Genomic DNA, 16,381 nt, shown 5'->3' with positions numbered 1-16,381 from the left:
TAACCCCATTTCAAAAAGGTTATACAACAGCGATTTCTTTGATATTCTTCTCTCGGCACAAAGTTGAAAAGAGGACTCAAATTTTTAATCTTTTAATTCAAGGTTTTTGTCAAAAAAAAACCCCTGAATGAATCATCATGAATTAAAAAGTTTAATTGTGGTCGTATCTGTTCAAGAACAGAATTTATGAAATAGGCATGCAGTGATGCTGCTCTATCAAGTAACTTGAAGTTCTGCCTTCACTTAAACTCTCCAAAACTTCCCTCTAGTTATTATTTTGAGTTAGATTTCAGTGAAATACACAAGAATTCTCAAAGTTATAAAAAAATACAATAATAAAGTTCCGTCTGAGATGTTGTGAATGTGTGCATAACGGAAAGAAAAGCCAAGAAGAAACTCTTGTAACACACCTTCCTTATAATTCAGCTCTGTGATTTAAGGGTCTGGACCGATTTCGATTCTTGTCTCCTGGCAATTTGAATGGATTTTAATTGTGTCTGTGTGATTTAGGGTGAAAGCACTGCACATAGTGATGTGTTTGCACACAGCATGGCTTAATTTATATCATTATTTGGCTAAAAGTCTTCTAACTTCCACTTTGAGAACATATTAACAGTGGTTTTAAGAGCAAGTAATATCTCGTCATTTAAGTGCGGCAATTTGTGTGTATGCTGGTGCCTCCTGCACTGTGTGTGTGCATGCTTGTGTGTTACAGTAGTTATAATTGGCCTATAAATATCTTATTGTATTTTATGCACAGCTAAAAGGAGCAGATGACATCGAGCTGCCATTAAAACTTGGGCTTGTCAATCATACTCATCCGGCCAGTTTCATACCACACTCCCACACTCCCACACACCCGCACACACAAAAACATTACATTATAACAGTAAAGCAGTAACTCTCAGCTGCCAATGGCGACTTATGATGTCTTTTTTAATGTAATTCTGGAGTACTGTATGAAATCTTGAAATCTAGTATTTTGGCAGAAGGTAAATGCATCTTTTCAATCAAAACCTAAATTTGATCTTGAAACAAATGCTCTTTTCCTTGTATGTGATATTGGATAAAACACTAAAATCCGTGTCATAATATGTTCATAGTGAGATATTCAAAAATTTCAGGATGGAGGCAACATTACATTACAGACATCACCAGATTTTAACAGGACTTTCAAAAAACTGCTTGTATTCTTTTTATGATATTTTCTTTTAAATAATAAACAAACTTCTCTGAGCCCTTGGTTCATTATACAATAGGAACAGAAGTGGCCTGTAGCCAGCAGCAGTGTGTACTGTCTAAAACTGCCATCTCACATTTTAATGTTATCACATCTCTCAACACTCTTGCACAGATTTTGCTGCCTACACACCGCTGCAGCACTCAGAATTCTTTGTCAGAATTTTTTTTTTTAAGTGCGGTGCAGCAGTTTTTGGGGATGATTTGGATTTGGACAGAAACCTAGCTACTAAATGAAAGAGAAGAAAATTATAAAGGCTTGTCACATTTTTTGGTTCTGACCTTTCTCCAAATGGATGTTAACAATTGCAGGAAGGGGCAAATACAGAATTTATTTTTAATTAGTAACTCACAATTAGTCAAAACTGACACTTTGCAGTGTTACAATGGTATAAATATATCTACATGATTTAATAAGCATCTTATTTTATTCTTGCTATTTATTCTTACAAATAGTCAACTGTAAACCATGTGTTTATTCTGACTGCCATATTCACCTGTGAAGACTTTCCCTAACAAAAAAGCTTGGCAGTGTTTGACTGCGACTGCGGCACACTGTTCTGTGGGAATCTGCTCCAGGCTCTGCATCGTTGGTGTGAGCCAAGAGAGTGCCTTGGAGGATTAGAAATGGAAATGACAGGCGTAGAAATGTGAGAATTTGACCCTTTTATGCCATTTCACAGGAGAGCGGGACAACCCAGAAAAGAAGACCGAAAAGAGGAGGACTGCCGGGGCGGGGAAGGAACCGTCAACATTCCCAAAGAGAACTGACTAATCCTGGCAGCGGTGGTCTGATGGCTGACTCAACGTACACTGAACTACATTCTGTCAGAGATTTAAAACAATTTGCTCAAGCAGGAACAATGTAAATTTGTGTGTGGGTTCGAGTGAGGATAATTAAAATGTATAGGAGTATAAAACATAATTTAAACAGTAAAATTAAGGATGCAAAAAGAAAAAAACGACGAATACCATAGCTGTGGGCTGTCCTTTGCCTGTCAGATGAGCTGCATAGCAATAGATATGACTACTCTTAAAAGCGAGAACACTAATACATGGCAGGCTCCAGCTGCAGTGAGGTGTAGAGATGGGATATAATGTCCTCCAGCACCCTCCCACTTGTTGGCAGCCTGAAGCTTTCCCAGCTTGTGTGACCTGTCTTAGCAGCATGACTCTATGCTTAACTGACGGGTGACTCCCACCAGGGAGCACTTTTAAATGTTAGGAGACTTTCTATCAGCGCCTGGCAGACCCGTATCATAATGTCCTTTCTGACATAAAACTCCCTGAGCATTAGCAGAAGTGTCCGCTGTGGATTCATGATTCATGGTTTTCTACTCCAAAAGGAGAGGGTCTGGTCCGTCTCGGTGTCTTGGCATTTAAAAGCGGACAGGTGCTCCACCTCCAGGATGTTGCTCTTAATGGACATAGACAGTGGGTGTAGCAATCTGATCTCCTCTTCTTTTTCACCACGGTGTTTAAGTCGAAGGCTGTTAACCTGATCACACAATGTTATGCTTCCAGAGATCAAGGATAAGTCAGATACCATTATGCACTGAGAATATTTGAACAGGGTCATATAAGTTTAAAGAAAAAAAGAAAGTAAAGACTTTCCATGAGATATTTATGATCGAGGTGTTTCTGCTCTTTATCCTAGCTATCAGGTGGATGAAGAGTTAGACTAAAAAGTAAAGGATTTCACTTTGAGTTGTGATGATACTAAGAGATAACCTACCCTACCCAACAATTCTGTATCATACCATACTGTAACATACCTTACCATACCCTAAGTAACCCTACACTAACATACCCTAACCTACCATACACTAACATACCCTAACCTACCATACCCTAACTTCCACTATACCTATACCCTAATGTAGACTATTACACCATTATCACCCTACCATACTATACTCTTTTGTACAACCCTACCTTACATAATTCTTCTCTACCATAACATACCCTGACCTAACCATACCTTAACTTCCACTACCATAGCATAACCATACCCTTACCTAGAATACCACACAATAACTCACACACCCCACCCTACAATACCTGACCATACCATACTCTTTCATACCCTACCATACCATAACATGTATATCTTACCATCCCTTAAAATACCATACCATTCCCCACCCTACCATAACCTAGTATACCCAACCTATACCCTAACCTAGCCTAGAATAGCCTGCCATACCCTACCCTCTCCAACTATACCACTTACTCTACCCTACTGTACCATACCATAAGCTATATACTACCTACAGAGTCACACAGATTTTATCTCAGGCAAGTACTTGGTTGAACATGCATGAAAGGGCTTTTGTGTATGTGGTGCTCTTGTATACAGAAACCAGAGGTTGAATATGTGTGTGTGCCTGACTTGAGCATCTTTTATTCATGTCACTGTGACTAGCAGGAGCCATCTTGAAATTACATCTTTAATGGTCATTGATCCACTCCCACCCTATGGGAGGTGAATAGTATAACTGCAGTACCAACACACTACTACTACTTTTAACTTTTTAAACCCTGAACTTGTTTTAGTGTTCACACAGACACTAGCAGTCTCACGAAATGTCAACATCAACTCGTCTGAAATGACTTCCAGGAGCTATTGCCTCTTCGCTCAATAGCTGCTTCCAGGGAAAACCTTGCAGCATAGTCAAGGACAATAACCCTTAAATTAGGAATTAGTCAGCACTATTTCAATAGGTTGTTCAGTCACCGCTCAGCTCTTCAGTGAATGGGCACACTCGAGTGATGGAGCGTTGGAAAGTCAGCAGACAACCAACTAAAATAGCGCAAGGTACGTTTGCTGTGATAGTTCCGTGTCCTTGACTAACAACTTTGACAACAGAATAGAGATATGACTGAGAGCAAATCTGAATCAAATCTCTGTATTTCTTCCCTTAAGCCCCCTTGGAATAGAGCTATCACATAACATGATGAAGCAATAACCTCTACAGTTTAGGTCAGAGAGTATGATAATACTAGTCAGATAGCGAACATCCCCACCCTTATTTGAAATAAATATTCATTTCATCTATGCCTAGCTTGGTCTCTGCACAGCTCCCTCTGGTTCAGTGGTGTGTAAACAAGTGCTACATGTGGTGATATTGGCAGAGGCCTCTCTGGGTTACGGTGTGTAACTGAGATAGAAATATATCATTACTGGGTGGGGACTGAGGGGATCTGAGGGACAAAGAGACTGAGAAATAAGAATATTGGATTCCGTTCCACACACACAAGCTTATGTCCTTACATGCAGCCTGTCTGCTCCATCTGTCTGTTTTGCTCTATCTGACAAAAACACACACACACATGCTCAAAGATGCACACACACTTAGCACAGGGTGTCGGATGTGAATGGGTGATGGACTGCTCCAGTGGCTCTGCTGGTAATATAATCTTCTTTATTCCCACAGATCCCACACCAATATGTCACAATTGTCATTTAGTCCCAGCATGGTCACCCGCAATCAGATGGCTTTTCACACTGAACACACCCCGATCCTGTCAGTATGATGAACACTTCAAGTGCGCTCACATTCACCTTCGCATGCATAAATACATACATATATTGTGTGTCCACATGTTTTGCCCCTTTGTGTTTGTTTACTCTCATGTTTATTTATTAAGTCTTTCTTAGATGGGGACAGTCAGACTGTGGGTGAGTGGCTCGCTGGGCTCGTTTTGTTTTCCACAGTACGATACAACTCACACACTCACACACACGCCTCTCTATATTTGTGAGGACACTCATTGACATAATGCATTCCCTAGTCCCTTACCCTAACCGTAACCATCCTCACAATGTCAAAATGTCCTTACAATGATGGTATTGAACCAACATTGGCCCTCATAACTATAGATGGACATGCGTACACACACACACACACACACACACACACACACACACACACACACACACACACACACACACACACACCTAATTAGTAATTAGTTGCAAAACTGACAGTATAGACTTTTTACTGAATTACAATTGACCAGAATTTGAAGCTAAGCAGTAAACTGTTAATGAAAAACTGACACCTTCTTGTCAGATAAGACAAGGTATTAATTTAAGAATCAATATTTTTTCACCTTTGAAATCAACAACCTTTTCAGTAATTATACTGCTTATACTTACATATATACAGTAGTTCTATGGGTACAGTACAAAGATGATGGTGACAATGTTAGCCACTGTTTATGGATTCATTTTGATTAGCTGTGACCTTTAGTGGTGTTGAAATCAGTTTTAGAAATGTGTGGGATTAACATAGCTCAAAGTAGAGTGAATGTGATCACGTTGATTTAATATCATCTCCCAGCTACAGTTAATGAAACTGAGAGATAACCATGATATCTGCTTAAAACTGTGTGGAAACCAGCATTGATCTGGGCTTATCTGTTTGCTTATCTGGACCCTGGGAAACCCGTAACATGAGATAGCAGGCTGAGCTGTCTGCTCTTGAGCTCGGGTAGAAAGGCTGTAGTGGCCGATGCTGAGAGAGCTTTTCAGTGAATTCAGTGAGAGCTGAAACTTCACCTCTGATCAACATTCTCAACAAGTCCAACAGCAGATCTGACAGGAATCTCCTCATCTGACATCTGAATGAAGTCTCAAGCTTTGGCTTTCTGTTCTAGGACCATATTGCCAACATTGATTTTAAAAAGCCAAACAAAAAATGACTGCATAATATTGATTTATTTTTTATGTCCAATCTGTGTCTCATAATATTCACCACTTCATGTATATATACATATGCATACAAACTTGTACCTATAATATTATTTTCAACAATGTCATATGAGCAGTACAGAATATATTCACACACAAGGGCAAACCTGAACAAGCATATCCTTTCAGGCTACAGCACTACAACCTTGTCACAGTGAATAATATCGTCATATAAAATTGTACAAGGCCCAAATTAAAGATAGTCGTGTGCCAATGTGAGGAGAGAATTATAACATCTGACCTTAATGAGAAAGCATGTCCTCTTGAGACTACCTCCACTTGGAGCCACCAAGGATATCTCTTACTACCTGTTCGCTTTCCGTGGTAATAATGTCCCAGCTAAGCCTCTATTTGCCTTACAGGGAGCTTTTCTCTCTCTCTCTTTCTCTGCTGGGCTGCTTGGAGACGCAATAATCACCCTTTGAGATACAATGAGCCTGTAAGGAAAGATACTCACTCTGCTAATTAGTGTATGTTCTGTTCCAATTTGTTTCATCTTCCTCAGAAGGGCAACAGGAGGAAATATTAAGTGTGGTGACATAATATTATAATACAAATACAAAATGTGGTGATTAGTTAAATTTGTAAAAAAGGAAACAAACAAACCCTAACAGCATGTGAGAGGGAGATCTACGACCAAAAGTAATTGAAAGATTCCTATTATGATTATAATTATATTGTTATTATTTTACATGAAAATGTGATAAGGGTCATAGGGATGATTGATAATGAATGCTCATTGAATTAGAAACAGCATTGGGAAAGTTATCTAAAGTACTTTGTATAGGAATGTAAAAATATTGTAAATTAATTTAACAATTGTAATAAATGTGCACACTGCTCTCAGTGACACCAAATACACATCGGACAATAAAAGTAGTTACTATAGTAAACTTTGTAGGATCGGCAAAGGTAAAAATAAAAAACCCTGCATGTGTTGGGAAAAATATCTTTGTCTTTTAGAACTTCTTTGTGCAAACATCTCAAGTGCTTTACAGGAAAATACTTTAAGTACATGTAATTCAGCAGTTAGGATGAGCAACACCTGCTGCTGGATATCCTTGTTCCTGAGTTTCACTGTTGGGTTTTACCAAGATTCTGAGATTTTGAAAATGTCTTTCCACTCATTTCCATGTTTTTTTTTAAAGTTTATACATCTTAACCTTGGATTTCTTTGTTTACACTTTAAATTAGAAAAGGTTGATTTGCATTTGTCCTCTGACTCAAATCTACTTTATGAAACAACACATAATCCTTGACAAAAGTTCTGCGACTGTGCTTTAGATGTGTGACAGTCTGCCCCGCTGGGTTCTATGTTTTCATTTGATACCGCATCTGTTTCTCTCTTCTTCAAAAACAAAATTTCATCATTCCGTGTCCCCAGTTCTCTTTTCTTTAATATTCTCTCTCATACCGTCTGTCTGCCTGCGTCTCTGTTCATCTCCCTTTCAAACAATTATAAAGTGGATGGCTCATCAAGCAGAACAAAGCAGGAGCAGGGTGGAAATGAGGTGTGGAGTCCGGTTGGTGTTATTTAGAGCTTCTCTCTGATAATAAGGGAGGTTAATGTATCGGTCTCACAGGAAACCTGCTGAATCCCCTCTATCTGGAGCAACTTTTTTAAAACAAAAATAAACTGTAGAGATGTACGGCGCAGTGTCACAGAGACACTTTTATGTAAGAGACTTTTTAAGTATTTGAACACAAATTCTTATTTCTTTACACACTCAGAGCTCTGTTTGTCATTTACAAAGCATATGGAGGTGATGAGAGCCACGCTCACTCATAATAATCAATATTTCTCAGTATTTTACAGCGACTCTCTAAAGAGATAAACTGTGGGTTTAATTAAGTTGTTTGCTCACAACGGAAACTACAGCTTGATATTAAATCAGTAGATATGTAACAACATGATTAATGGTAGAGCCTGATTGTAGTTAAGGTTTTTAATATTAGAGCAACTAAATGCATTGTTCAATTAAAAAATGGTAATCAATTGTGTGAGTGAATAATTTGTTTACTAGATAAAAAAAGAAAATTAGCAAAAAGGCCAAATTTTAAAATGTCAAACAAATCGATAATCAACTGATTTTTGGAGTAAATAAACAAACATTCTCACTGGATATGAAAAAAACCCCTTTATTTTATCATAATTCCTCCTGCAAAAGTTTGGATCAGTCATTGTAACTCTCATTCGACACTAATAGTACTATAGGCCCTATGTTTCACGCAGATTAAAATCCAGATACAGATGTTACGCACCTTTGACCTCCTTCTCATTCCTGAACCAGCGCAGGTCGGCGGCGGGCTTGCTGCCCTGAGTGATGCAGGTCAGAGTGATGTGGTCTCCCTCCAGGGCGGGCTTCGTCAAGCCATCGATCTCTGGCTTCTCGGGCACACCTACAGGACGGAGTTGAAATTCACAGCGATGGAACTAATGACACAGCTGTAAGTCAACAATAGTGTTATCATGCCATATTGGAAATTCTTCTCCTCCAGCTCAGTCTCCTGCAGGGAGATTAAAAGAGGAGACTGCAGCAGAGCAGCTTCCCTGAGCGGCGTCGTGCTCGAGAAGACATCAGGGAGATGGTCTCTCTAACAACTAGGCCGTCCCCTTCTTTAAGGGTCGCTTCACACGAATTACAAAGAACCACATTTTCTCATGTGCAGCTTGTATTGCTCTTAGTTTTGATTTTCTCTGGCCAGATTGTGAGACATCTGTGTGCGCAACGGCTCGAATACAAAAGGAGTGAATGGAGTTTTATTTATGGTGCTCACACAACTGAAAAATTGTATTTAAAATATTTAACAGCAATGTGTTTACACGGAACAAATGTCTGGGTTACCATGGGTACTTCTACCAAAGAAGCACTACCTGTGTCAAAAAGTGTATGCTGAACATGATTGTGTGTGTGTGTGTCTGTGTGTGTACATACATAGTAAACAAAGGCTCCTGACATAGAGGAGGTTGTACAGAACATTTACTTTACTGGCCTTTTCCTATAATGAGTGTTTTAAGTGTGTAGAGTCTGTCTTTCTAATGTCAATGAGCAATAAGTCTACCTCAGGCTGAAGGACTGAAAGGTCTGACAGTCAATGCCATTGACTGACTGTGGCCTTGTCTCCCCCCCTCCTGTACATTTTACTACCAGTTAAAGCTTCTGCTTTTTTTTGTTCATCATCTCCTTGAAGCTCCAAACAAAAGCTGCTGCTGGTAGATACAGTATGCAGTGAGATCCATCCTACCTCAACTGAGAATTTTGTGTTTAGGCTCCTGGTCATACTAACACGCCTGAAAACGTATATCACATGACCACTCACGTATTCTGGGCAGAAAGCACATGAACCACGAAATTGCTCAAATGATTGCGTGTCTCCTACACACGTAAACAGTTACAGCATCTTAATTGCAGAATTTAACTGTTAGCAAAAGACAACAGGGTCAGCAACGCTTGGAATTCATTACCCATGTTGCGTTCTATACTAGTAGCTGAAGTGAATGCTGTTTTTTTTTTCTTCAGAAGCGGGTCATGTTAGAGGAGCTTGAATCACTGAAGGTTACATCATTTCCTAAAAGACCCAATCAGCATGCAGTTGAGTTTTCAAACTAAAATGACGCCAGCAGCTCTTACAAACTTCTCCATTTAGCAGCGTGGACACCGGGCGTATCTGCAGCAGAGTTGATGTGAATGTATCTTAAATGTATTACATGACATTTTAGTGTGCATGTTTTGACATACATTTTGTTTCCAAGTGTTTTCAGCTACAGTGTTGTAAAATCCAACTAAGTACTGTGCTGTGTGTGTGTGTTTAAATATGTGAATTAGTGAGTGTGACCAATAACCAAACTTTTGTGCCATGCATTTTTAGCCAAGCATAGCATTCTATTGGTCATTCTCAGGCCTGGAGTCAGGATGGTGAGGGCTGTTAAAAATTGCTAGGGGGCAATATTTCATAAAAATAAAAACTATTGACGTGCGATAGTCTTGAAAGTCTAAATATCAGCAATGTAAGGCTTTTGTTTCAAAAGTCAGGATTCATTGTATTCTGTTTGGTGACCCAACAATTTTTTACATCAAGAGTCAAACATAGAGCCAAATTTTAACATTTCCATATGTTTAAAACTTCATTCTATGACCCAATTCTTGGGGCTTGTTGATATTTATAATGTGAATATTCTAGCATGTAAATTATACACAATTCACACTTTTTAATTTATTTTAAGAATTGTATTCGCGGCTCATTTCATTGTATGTTTATGAAAGACTTTGCTATTTTGTCTAAAGGATTTTCAATATGTCCCTTGCCAGAACTCATTGTCCTAAAACTCGGCCATTCCCAGTCCATTCTGAGTGTTAATTAAATCTCCCTCTCTGTTCCCTTGCTTGAACCCTTCACTATTGTTCATAATGGTGAAATAATTTCTCCATATCCTTGTTGAGCAGTAGCCTTTAATGTCTCCAATGCTCAGACTGCCAGCTAATGGTCCTTCAGGGTATTCATTAAGCTTCGTAGTACAAACAGTTGGTCCTATTGACAAAATTCTAAGAAAATCTTAGAATTACAATGTTTTCTCCCAATTTACCCCCACAGTAAATATAGATGTTACAAAACATCTTAGTCCATCAGAGTACGTGTGAGGCTTGGAAAAAAAAAGCTAGGAGTAGAGTAGGGACTTTTAAGAAGCTTGAGAGTAAGTGGTTTCATGCTGGTTGTCTGTACATTTGGGTTTTCTGGGATCTGTGACTCTCTTCCATTACAGTCTGCTGGTTTGCTGGTGGATTTACATGTCAACAAATATTGTTACTTATTTAGACTGGACAGCAGGAAGTGAAAAAAATCTGAGTAATGTTCCCGTGTTAACAGTGAATTGATTAACTACTCAAACTAACAGCGTGGTAAATAAATGGATGCAAATTATAAAAGTAGACTTGTGTTTTAAAATATGTTATAAGGTGTTTTTAAATTATGGTTTAAAGCTAATTTAACAGAGATGTTAATTGCATGAAATAGATATGTTGATCAGCCAATCACATCCTTGTGTGCTACCTAGCAACTAGGTCGACCACACCTCCCCACTTAGGTCAACATTTCTGTCTCTTCCTTGACTCTTTGCGAGAAATGTCTCAGCTTTTAGGAGCGGTCTGAGAGTACTCCCACAATATATTGTGAATGGGGATGCACTAGCTCATCTATTAACATAGCCAAAACTAATTGGGGAAGATAATAAAGCCAGTGTTAGGAACCGAGACAAGGGTTTTTATGAGCCCATGATGAAAACACAAAGACTATAAAGGGGAAAACCGCCTAATAGTGGTTTTATTAGTTTGTAACAGTCTATTTTATCTAACACTAACTAACAGTCAATGTGTTTGTCTTAAAGAAACACAATAAAACCATACAACTGAAAAAGATTAACCTCCAACAACGTTCTATAACTAACAACTAACCAATGGTCAAGATACTTTTAGTGAACTGCCTTGTCTTGTTTTAAGTGTTTGACTATTATTATTATTATTTTTGTAACCAAAGCTGTCTGCAATATGCTGTACTGTAAATATTCAGTCTGTTCTGATTCATTCTGTATGTTTGGTAATGTTGATTTAATATTGTATGTATTTTAAAAGTTTAACTTGTACATGTAATGGATTTGAATATTGGTCTTCTCCTTGGAGCACTTACATGAGATGAGTAAAGCTTGTTCTCACAGTAATTGTGGAAAATCTCTGTCTTTTAAAAGAAAAACCTGACAGAGTGAGAAAAGGCATGACTTGTGTTATGTAACCTATCTTCAGAAATGAACATGTCCTTGAAGCAGTGACGTGTTTGTCTGTACTTACCTAGAACAGTCAGGTAAGCCTTGGCCGTTCTGACAGGCATGGTGAAGAGGGAACAGGTGTACATGCCTTCATCCGACAGCGTGATGTCACTGATACTGATGGTCAGCTCCGACCACGACGCATGCACCAGCTCAATCCTGTTGTCTCTTAAAGCTGGACAGAGAGATAGACACAGGCAGATGGACGGTTAGTTAACAATACAAACTGGTACATTGTCTGCAAACCACCTCCCTCTGTATCTTATATTAATGGAAACCAGAGGACTGTATGTATGTGTTATGTCTACACACATTATGCTCATAAAACTGAACTTGACCAGATTTACTTTGATTGCTTACACACACAAATTAGTTAAGTTTGTTCAAATTCATATTAGCATGTTATTTTAACAAAACTGATCATTTTAGTTTGTATAACTGTTGTTAAAGCATTTTTTTGTAAATATTTGAGTTATTTTGGTAAAAAAGGAAGGAACATTGTGAGGGTTGAACAAATGTGAATAAAGACAGATAATTTGTGTTTTCAAATTGTTTTCTTCCCTCGCTAATAAAATGCTAATCATCTTACAAAGTTATTAACCAACAGTATCAATGTAATCATACGAGAAGATATAGAGAAATAAAATAACTAATCTTGCACCCTTCTCTTGTTCCTCTAGAAATACCTCCACAAGAGACAAATAAGCTTTTGGAATCATTTATAAATGTGCTAATACAAATAAGCCTATTTATAGGCACACAAGGATATGCAATTTTGCCCATTTAGTTTTAAATTCTTATTGGCAGAGTGTGGTTATTGCCAAATCATTTATTTATGAGCAGATATAAATGCATAAAACCGTATCAAAAAGTGACCTCCAAACTGAACTGTCTGTTGAATCTGTGTATTCATACTGCTCTCACACAGCCTGCTCTCCTGGAAGCCATCTTAGACATTTTACTTATATGAAAATCTAATCTTTCAAAAGACACAGCAGGAATGGAAATCAATAATGCAATAACAGGCTGAGAAAGACGCCTAATGAGAGTTTGGCAAGATGTGAGACTTGGAATGGATTTGCTGAAATTGGAAGGCCAGTTGAGAGACACTCCACACAAGACTGTATACTTATAAGCTATGATACAGTGGGAGCATGCGTTCAGGTTTTGTACACTGAGGTGACACCCTGGAAATGACTCGATTCATGCTGTGTCTGAGAGGTGCATTGTGAGTTTTTTTTCTTGAGAACAGACAATGTGGATTGTTGAGAGCAGAACATTTTTTATTCATCTTGTTGCTGTGGCCCGACTGCTCGAGAGTTTTATTTAATCCTTTCCTCCACTAGTACAGACCTAACTTAATATGAGCAGCCAAGGTTACTTTTATGTCACTCTCCATATAAGTGATTTGGAGCACAACTTGCTCAAGTGCCGTGTGTGTGTGTGTGTGTGTGTGTGTGTGTGTGTGTGTGTGTGACTGTGGAAGAATGGATTCAACACAACACATGTACAATTATTTGTGTACATGCAGGGGTTCATATTTTCTTTCATGGTAATCTTATCTTATGGTAATTGTAAGAAATCGAACAAAAAGTAGAGCAGTGTGGTTTTCTAATCTCCACAGAAAAGTGAAGAGTCAAGGCCATTAGACAGTCTGTTTGTAGAGTGCTTAAAAGAGCTGAATGGTGAGAAGTGATATACCCAAGGTATGTATAGCACTGAGGCTCTGTTTCAACATCCTCAAGCTTTGAGCCATCGTTAAAAAACGTTATTGATACCTTAACCTCTCATGACCCACACAACTCATGTGATTCTTCTGGAATGGAAACCTTAGTTAGTTTATACTCATATAGAAAACCTGATCAATTAAAAATCCAAAGTATGACAAAAGTAACAAAAAGTATTATCTAACAAGAATGTACATTGTTAAAACAATCAATAAACTTCAATAAGAGCTTTTAGAAATCTGGATCGATATTATCACAAGAGCTTGACCAGTTTATAAGTGGACCAATAAAAATCAGCTGATATCAGCCTTTCACAGACAGCGATCACATTTGCAGATATGGAAAAATATGGGAAAAAATAAAATAAAATTCTGCATTATTCTATGTGCGATATATTTGGTTGTATTTATACTATTTAATTAATAAGAAAGATTATTGAGATGTAAAATCTCAAGCCACAGTTACATTTCACAGTTTGATAATGACATCTTAGGAATCATTGCCAGTTCAAAAAAAAGTCAATAAACAGAAATATATATATAGTTCATTCATTATACTGAAACTAGAGAGTGCATGTAATCACAATAACTGAAATCAATGTCACTGTGCATATGCCAATTTACAGGCATGTACAGCCATATGTTCTTACATTTATAATCAGGTTTAATAGACATTGTTATTACTTTCATTTTTACAAATGTACACTCCCTTATATTGGTATTGGCTTACACAAATCCTCATCCTTCAGGCTCCAATCAATGTTTTAAATTTAATTTGTGGAAACCAAATTAATTAATTCGGCCAAATCTTGTACATTTCTGTATATTTGATTAATAAAATCAGTGCAGAGAGTATTAGCTGTGTTTTTACAGACTCATGGCTATAATTTGTCAGTTACTGCTAAATGTCAAGTCAACTCAAATGACACACATACATGTGAGCAGCAGCCTCTGTACAGCTGCTGTGTATTCATGCTGCAACAATCACAGAGCTGACAAATGTAGAAAAATGTCAGTGAGCACATGCTATCTCATGTCATTTGGTCCGGGCCCCAGGGATGGATCCCTCTGCTTTGTTAGTTCCAGGATAAACACCAGAGTAAATGGCAGCTGATCTGTAATCAGTTTGGCTAAACGACAGCTGCTCTCTCTTTAATGTATTATTACATTTGTTCTGTCCATTCCTGTCCAACGCAACACCAGTTATCACTATATGCTGTGTGCTGAGCCTGAGCAAGCGTGACATGTTGATATGAGCACATGACATATCTTTAGTCCTGGCACGAGTGACACTATGTTTCTGTTTGTGTGTGTGTGTGTGTGTTTGTGTGTGTGTGTGTGTACACATGGCCATCAATACAAGACCACCAGCGCACAGACACCAAATTAGTTTTAGTCTAATGCACTGCTAGATCAGCTAATGGTGAGACCTGCCTGTAAAGAGAATCATTATTTCTCATGTCCACACACACACACACACACACACACACACACACACACACCCCTCGCTGATCAAAGGACAAGCTTAGACAAACAGATTATCTTTTCCTCTGCGCATATTTCTGTTTTTTTTTTTTTTCTGTCACTCTCTCAGATTCTCTCTTTCCTCCCACCCAGACCTCATTCTGTCGACTCAGGCAGCTCCACTAACCTGTAAAAGTGTACAAGTTAAACAATGCATTAGTTCATCTGTTGTCTTGTTTTGCTTTGGGTGAGAAAATATGAGCAGGCAAACGTCAGAGAATGCGTTTAGCTGTGCTGGCTCGCTCACTATGATGATGACACTCTGCTTTCTTCCTCCACTCTTCGCAACAGCCCTCTGTGGGAGGTTGTTTACGTGACATTCAAAGACATGGATACATTTATAGTTCTTTAAAAAGTTGATAATAATACAACAATATATATATATAATATTCTGACTTGGACCTCAGCAAGTTTAATGAACTCAATGACTATGATTCACACTTCAAATGGTCTAAAATAGTTTTATGGAATCCGAAGAATGTGATCATTCAGATTTAAATCTAGATTTATATACAGTTATACTTAAAGTGTAGTTTATGCATCTCTCAGTGCTTACAGGCAGATATCACAACAGTTAGATGCCAAAAAGTAGGATTATCCTGATCCCCCTGGAAGGGCGGATTCAGACTGGATTTAGAAACATGAAAGGTGTTATATATAAAACCATGAAATCATAACCATACAGTCAATAATATGGGAAAAAATATGACTTATATGTGATCAAATATATATTTAAACAAAAAGTTATTCATCAACGACAAGACCACACACACAAATAAAGATTGTTTTGTTTATTTTATCAATTCAGATTCTAACATTTGTCTTTTTACTTTGATAGGTTTTATGCTAATGTCGGATATTCAAATCAAGTAAATAAAATCAGGTGTATATGTATAAAACTACACAATACGTATTGTGACACGTGCAGGTTTGCGAAGCTATCCTCATTAGAACTTCTATCATTGTGGAGAGCCTAACCAAAACCTTCTCCCTAAACTCAACCATGACCAACTCATGTCTTAACTTAACCACAATTCACATCTACCGCTAAACTAGACCAGGACCTCAGACATTAAGTTTTGCCTCATTAAGACCAAGCTCTGGTCCCATGAGGTCTGGTCCTGAGAAGGTCAGTGTTTATGCTGGAAACGAAAACAAGTACCCAACACACACACACACACACACACACACACACACACACACACACACACACCACACACCACACACACACACACACACACACACACACACACACACACAACATAAAACGCAGCCTCTGCTCCATCACTCTGTGCTCAGTGAAAGGCTGGATATCGAC

The 16,381-nt window shown here is 38.2% G+C and overlaps 1 protein-coding gene across 3 annotated transcripts in view; it reads right to left on the bottom strand.

Moving 5' to 3' along the window:
* The window catches only part of cadm2a (cell adhesion molecule 2a), a 199,988-nt gene that overhangs the window by 27,160 nt on the left and 156,447 nt on the right, over positions 1-16,381 (bottom strand). For all 3 annotated transcript variants that reach the window (XM_020086031.2, XM_020086032.2, XM_020086033.2), the window contains 2 exons: positions 11,836-11,988; positions 8,258-8,395 (listed from right to left, as the gene is read on the bottom strand). In XM_020086031.2, coding sequence (XP_019941590.2) covers positions 8,258-8,395; positions 11,836-11,988 — 291 coding nt within the window. The remainder of the gene's footprint in view (positions 1-8,257; positions 8,396-11,835; positions 11,989-16,381) is intronic.

This window comes from Paralichthys olivaceus, chromosome 15, assembly GCF_024713975.1.
Source record: "Paralichthys olivaceus isolate ysfri-2021 chromosome 15, ASM2471397v2, whole genome shotgun sequence".
Taxonomy (NCBI): Eukaryota; Metazoa; Chordata; class Actinopteri; order Pleuronectiformes; family Paralichthyidae; genus Paralichthys; species Paralichthys olivaceus.
This window is presented reverse-complemented; position numbering and strand designations above follow the sequence as displayed.